This window comes from Rutidosis leptorrhynchoides, chromosome 3, assembly GCF_046630445.1.
Source record: "Rutidosis leptorrhynchoides isolate AG116_Rl617_1_P2 chromosome 3, CSIRO_AGI_Rlap_v1, whole genome shotgun sequence".
In the NCBI taxonomy this organism is placed as follows: domain Eukaryota; kingdom Viridiplantae; phylum Streptophyta; class Magnoliopsida; order Asterales; family Asteraceae; genus Rutidosis; species Rutidosis leptorrhynchoides.
This window is the reverse complement of record NC_092335.1, coordinates 3757240-3764449: the sequence shown is the minus strand read 5'-3', so window position 1 is coordinate 3764449 and position 7210 is coordinate 3757240. Positions and strand designations below refer to the sequence as shown.

The 7210-nt window shown below is 37.5% G+C and overlaps 1 protein-coding gene across 1 annotated transcript; it reads right to left on the bottom strand.

Moving 5' to 3' along the window:
* Positions 1–2785: 2785 nt before the first annotated feature.
* On the bottom strand, positions 2786–4176 carry LOC139897058 (uncharacterized). The gene is made up of 3 exons (XM_071879701.1): positions 3465–4176; positions 3060–3383; positions 2786–2820 (listed from the first exon to the last, which is right to left on the bottom strand). Exons 1-3 carry the CDS (start codon positions 4174–4176, stop codon positions 2786–2788), a joined length of 1071 nt encoding a protein of 356 aa, XP_071735802.1.
* Between the last annotated feature and the right edge of the window lie 3034 nt (positions 4177–7210).

Genomic DNA, 7210 nt, shown 5'->3' with positions numbered 1-7210 from the left:
AACATGCATAACTCGAACTTGTCCACGAGACACTTTTTCACGGACGAAATGAATATTTAACTCAATGTGCTTTGTCCGTTGATGTTGTACCGGATTGCTCGATAAGTAAATGACACTAACATTGTCACAAAAAACTAGTGTTACTTTGTGAATCGGATTATACAGTTCGAGCATTAAATTGCGTAGCCAGCAGGTTTCGGCTACCACATTAGCAACACCTCTATATTCTGCTTCGGCGCTTGATCGTGAGACGATGACCTGACGTTTAGATGACCAAGAAATTAGATTATCACCCAAATAAACACAATACTCGGAAGTAGAACGACGAGTGTCGGGACAACCTGCCCAATCTGCATCGGTGTAGGAGATGAGTGATGAGTTCGCACATTTCGATATATGTAACCCGAGGGATAATGTGCCTTTAATATAGCGGATAATGCATTTTAAAGCCTGCATATGTGCGTCATGAGGCGAGTGCATGTGTAAACAAACTTGTTGTACTGCATAAGATATGTCGGGTCATGTAAAGGTTAAGTATTGTAATGCACCAGCCAAACTACGATAATGTGTCGGGTTAGAGTAAGGTTTGCCCATAGAAGCACTTTGTTTCCCAAGTGTGTCGACGGGAGTGCTTACAGGATTGCTGTTGACTAAATCTGCGCGAGCTATTATATCACATGCATAAGCCTGCTGATCTAGAAACAAACCTGTAGAGTTTCGAGTAACCAAAATTCCAAGAAAAGAGCTAAGTGGTCCCAAATCCTTCATAGCAAACTCTTTAGCTAATAACTTCAAAAGGTAGTCACGAAGAATCGTAGAAGAAGTAGTTAAAATTATGTCATCGACATAAAGAAGCAAATAAGCTATGTCGTCACTTTTGTGATACACGAAGAGGGAGTGATCACATTTACAATGAATAAAACCAATGGTGGCAACAAAATCAGCAAACCTTTGGTACCATGCTCGCGGAGCTTGTTTTAATCCATATAAGGAGTGTTTGAGAAGACACACATGATCCGGACGTTGAGTGTCACGAAATCCCATGAGTTGATACATGTAAACAGTTTCATTTAAGTGGCCATGTAAAAAGGCATTTTTTACGCCGAGTTGATGTATAGGCCATGACTTTGAAACCGCAATGCTTAATACCGTTCGGATGGTGGCAGGTTTTACGACCGGACTAAACGTATCATGACAATCGACACCTACTTGTTGTGCACGACCATCACCAACCAACCATGCTTTATAACGTTCAAAAGTACCATCTGATTTTGTTTTATGTCGAAAAATCCACATTGACCGAATAACATTCATATGAGGTTGGTGAGGTACAAGTATCCATGTTTTATTATCAACTAGTGCTTTGTATTCATCAAGCATAGCACGATGCCAATTCGGGTCGGTCAAGGCTTGTTTGGGATTTTTTGGTAGAGGTGAGATCGTAGTGGAGACGGAAAGATTAAACGGGGCTTTTGGTTTGAAGATTCCATCCATGCTTCGTGTGGTCATTGTGTGCATGGGAGGTTCTGTTTGAATGATTTGTGGACAAGGAGAATTAGATGTCATTCGAGTAGAATTGGAAGAGTTAGATGGAGTCTGTAAAGGCGAAGCAGGTACTGGACTAGTGGACTGATTTGGTGAATTAGCTACTGACCTGGGTAACTGAGGAGGTGAGATGGACTGATGAGGCCCAACGTGAGTGGGCTGAGAGAGGGGAGTTGGGCTGAGCTGAAATGGGCTCAGAAGAGTTGGGCTCGGAGGTTGGTGTAGTGAAAAAAATTAGATTTATAGGATCAGTAAATGGTTTATATGTTGTAGGTGTAGTGCTGTGAGTTTTGCGAATGGAAAAGTTGTTTCATCAAAGAGTACGTGTCGAGAAATAAGAATATTTTTGGTGGAAAGATCATAGCACTTATAGCCACGGTGGTTGGCGGGAAAACCGAGAAACACGCACGAGGTGGAACGAGGTTGAAGTTTATTTATTTTTGTAGATGGAATTAGTGGATAGCAAAGACACCCAAAAACGCGTAAGTGATCATAAGTGGGTGTACGAGAGTATAAAAGTTGTGTAGGAGATTGATTTTGAAGAACTTTAGTTGGTAAAATATTGAGTATGTACGTGGCGTGTTCAAGGGCATGGGGCCAAAATTGTGGCGGGACGCAAGAATGAGATAGAAGAGTGCGAATTATGTTGTTTACATCTCGAATTTTTCTCTCGGCTTTGCCATTTTGTGATGATGTGTATGGACATGAAAAACGAAAAACCATACCATTGTTGGCGCAAAATTGGTGAAAGGTGTTGTTATTATATTCTGTCCCGTTATCACATTGAAAAGATTTAATATTGGTGCCAAATTGAGTTTGAACAAATTTGTGGAATTTGAGGAAGGTTTGATAAACTTGTGATTTATGCGACAAAGGGAATGTCCAAAGAAAATTAGTTTTGTCATCAAGAATTAACATATAGTAGCGATGTCCACCATTACTTAGTATTGGTGATGTTCACAAATCACTATGAAGGATATCAAAGAGAGCATAAGTAATATGATTAGATGCATAAAAGGGTAAACGTACATGTTTTCCAAACACACAAGATTGACAAATAGTACTTTTATTACTAGGATTACAATAAATGTAATGTTTATTGCTAAGAGATTTAAGAACATTAGCGCCCGGATGGCCTAGACGATTGTGCCATAAATCTGAGGAAGGTACTAAAAAGGCTGAATTGTTGGAAATTGAATGCAGCAACGATGGATGAAATGGATATAGATCACCAGTGCTATTACACCACATTATTGGGGTCCCCTTCGGAAATTCCTTCAAAGTAAAACCAAAAGGATCAAATTCAATAGATATATGATTATCAATAGTAAGGCGACAGACATATATTAAGTTTTTAATTAATTGAGGGGAGTGTAGAATGTTATTTAATTGTAGGTTTAGTGTAGAGGGAGAGTTTAGGAGGGTATGACCGTACCCTTTTATTGGCAAACCGTGACCATTCCCGACAATAATACATTTAGCACATGAAGTTGGATAGTAAAATAAGAAATTACCTTGATTGTTGGTCATGTGGGACGTGGCTCCTATATCCAAGTACCAGTTTTCATCGGGCGGGTTTAACGTCATTGTGTGCATTGCAGACTCTAGATCCGTTGGCTGAGAAACAACAGAATTTGCGTAATTTGCACTAGGTCGAGGGCCCAATATACCGGGCTGACCATTACTGAGCTGTGGACGGGTCCATGGAGTAGTTGGAAAAGGGCATGGAGGAATAGCCCAATTAGCATTTGACCAGGCCCAAGGGCCATATGCCCACTGTTGTTGAATGTTGGAGAATCCACCATTAAATGAAGGAGTACCCTGGTTACGACCTCTCCCTCAATAATTGTTGCTATTTCTGCCTCGATTACCACTACCACGAGAAATGCCCCGATTGTTAGATGAACGATTCGATTGACCAGCAGGTGGGAAATTCGATGGTGTTGTTGAAGAAACAAGGGTGGTGGCAGCGTTGGAGGCTGCCTGAGTTGCAAGTTGTTGTTTATGAGATTCTTCGAGTATAAGCATCGATCTAGCTTCATAAAAAGACGGTAATTTTTCTTGATGAGATATGATGGATTTGAGACTCAAATACGAATCATTCAGACCAGTAACAAGCTGCAGGACCAATCTGTCCTCTTCAATTGCAGCGCCGATATTTCCCAATTGATCGGCTATTATTTTGAGTTCCTGACAGTAGGCTGAGGAATCAGGAAAATTGTCGATGCGAATGTTCGCGAATTGGTGTTGAAGGTGAACAGCACAGGAGTTTCTGTTATCGTGAAAAACCCCTTTCAATCGATCCCAAGCTTGTTGGGCCGTTGAGTCGTCTTTGTATACGGTACAGAGTAGATCAAGAGAGATGGTTCCGTAAATCCATTGAAGAACGATAGCATCTAAGCGTGCCCAAGATGCTATTCGTGCAGGTGGTGGAGTGGGTGGAGTGGTGGACGATGAATTGTCAGTGGTGGTCGGAATGATGTGATCGAGAACTTCATAGGCTCGACAATGATTTTTAAACAAGCCCGACCAGAAAGAGTATTGGCCTGTTTCCATCTCTAGAGTATTTGGTATGAAGTTTTTGATGTTATTGACTATGATAGCAGGGTGTATTTTGGATGATTCGGTCATTGTGTTTGTGTTTGTGAAGAACAGGAAAGATGATTGAGAAGAACAGGAAAGATGATTGAGAAGAAAAGAGAAAGAATTTAATTTAGTGTAGCTCTGATACCATAAAGGAATGTATTCCATGCTCTTTATTCATTCACTATGCTAGCTATTTATACAGAGTGATTACAACAGAATTACATGAAAGATGGTAACTAACTTTGCACTATACAAGGGATAATAAAGCTATACAATCAGATACATATATCACGTGTATATTGACTTGGTATTTTATTGACTTATAGAGAACATTATGTTAAAAAAAGGTTAACGATGATTAAATTTCAAGGAAGGTTCTATAAGTTAGAGTTGGTCATTTTATAGTGAGTCCGTGTGCAAAATGTTCAATAAAACTTTACTAATGCAATGTGTCTAGCAATTGTCCGTTAAATGTTAATTGTGGTCAAAACTACCCATGGAGGAGTCAAAATAGTCTTTGGGTCAAGAAGTGTTATGCCTAATTTTGAACGTTAATTGCAAGGTGAGTATATGGATGGATATATGAGTTGTACTCATTGACTTGCATTCGTGCAAGTGGTGACGTGTGATTTTAAGAAGGGGTCCCCACTTGATAATTTAGACTAGTTTCGGCTAGTGTTTGTAGGTGGTTAATTGCCTTGTGAAAGCAAGTGGTTAATCAGCCTTGTGTAGTTTCCATAAGTATTAGTAGGCCATGGATACATTAGGACAGTATATAAAGTAATGACTACGTGTATTGTTGCATTAATTAATTGGTAGATTTACAAGTTACTTGCACTTGTACTCGCTAAGTTAATTTCTTAACCCGTGTAGTTATATGTTTTGTTATGGATGAAAGTGGTGTCGACTTGAATGGATTGGTGAATGTATAGCTTTGTAGCATTAGAAGATTTTTCATGGTAAGGGATATATTCATCTCCCATCCACGCGAAGATATTTATCACTTGTATATAAACGTTGTTGTTGTAGTCATGTTGTTAGTCTTAATGTGTAGTCAAATTTTAGAGTCAAATGTTTTTGAAAAGATTAATTAATGAAAGCTTGTCTTTTTGAACACTTTGAATGTAATGTACGTTGTTGTATGTTTGAAGAATGAAAGTAATTTTGGAAGGTATGTTTTTGAATTATTTTATGAATTTTAGATGAAGGTTAAATGGTTACACTTGTTATATAAGACAAACATGTCATGTTAATATGGTTCAAAATCCGAATTTAAAAACAGGTGTAGTGCACTCCGCGCATTTAAATTGCGTTCCGCGCACCTAAATTGCGCTCCGTGCACTATGTCTACTCTTGAATATCGTTTCACTTTTAACATTATGATTTGTCATCGTTAGTTATAGTTACGTTATTTTTATGATAGAACGTTATAGAGTTTTCTTAATCTCTTTACTCAAATGAAAGAAGCAAACCCTATGAAAATAACAAAATCCATTATCCGGATGCGCAGAACAAAACGTCATCAATGACCAGCTCTCTTCAAAGCTTCGATTAAATGACGCAGTTGGTTGACGAAAAATGATTGTAAAATCAAGAAAGATTTATGGATCTAGATCATCTGGGAAATTTGGAGTTTTGCTTGTGTTAAATTCTTGAGTAGTTCTTATTCATCTAGTATTGATATATGGAAATGATCCCTAATTATAGATCTTGTGTACTGTACATGATTTACATTGAGGCATATAATTGTAAGGGTGCAAGAGAATTTCCTCTACTACCAATTAGTTTTAAAGAAAAGACGAATTTTTAAGCTCATATTGTAGGACATGTTGTTTACGTACCTCACATGTGTGATGACTTAGGATTCAAAATTGCTTTTGTAAGGATTGTAAACATGTCAGGAATTACATGTTTTCCTCATTTGTTACTCCTTAGCAGCTTTACATGTGCAAGATTCCAAAGCACTAGTTAGTAACTTCGCCAAAAGGGTTATACGCTCTTTTTTTTGTTTTTTTTTTTTTTTTTAGTTAAGAAATAGCAAGGCATCAATATGATCATGACTAGGTGGACCACATCATCCTTACAAAAATCTTAGATAATTGATTCATATATGATGTAGTAATAAAAGTACATTACCTTGAATCATATCACTTAATAATGAATACCCCATGCCATGTCAGTATACCTTCATTACTAATTAAACACAAATGTAGTAAAATCTATTACTATCCGATTACTTGTTTACTTGTACCATGGAAATTAAAGTAATTTAAACATTACCTTAAGCATAAATTTATCTGTACATGTAAGTATGTGACGTGAACTTTTTATATGATTATATATAGCTTCCTAAAGGGTCGTGTGTACTTCAAGTTTACTGGACCATATAGTGATGGAAGACCTATCAAAATTCTTAGTTAAGTTATCCACTTATTATCATTTTCTGATCAAAACATGCTGTGCTGAAAAAGGTAATGGTATTGGTTTTGGTGAATGGCCCAACTCTAATGAACATATATCCAAGGTCAATCTTTTTCTTCACTGCTAGATGATGCAATTAACCTGCTTTATATATAGTAGGCTTTTGTATAACACATGTATGTCACTGTGTGGTCTCATTGTTGGTTATTTCTTAACATCTATATATAAAAGGCACTAAAGCTAGCTGCAACAGCTTTCTTTATATGAAAAATGTGCACCTAAACCTAATTGTCAGATGTCTCACTAGTTGGTGTACGTAAGTACGTTCAGGTTGAGTTGAACTGATAACACTTTTTGATGATTATATAACTCTCAGGACCCATGTCCCATGTTCATCGTTCAACCAGATAAACATACATAGATGTACATTGGTCGAAATTGCCAGCTTTAGTAGTCAACCAACAGTTCTATGCGTATAAAAGCAACATATATAATCCAGATGTACACGCTTGATCAACTTTGTATGCTATGCAATATTAAGATACCACAAAAGCTTTAAAATTCCCAGTATAACAGATTATAAGTGTAACAGCCACAGCAGAAACCACTTTTATGTAACAGAGTAAATGAAAGACAGAAGAAGAAAAAAATAAAGGGT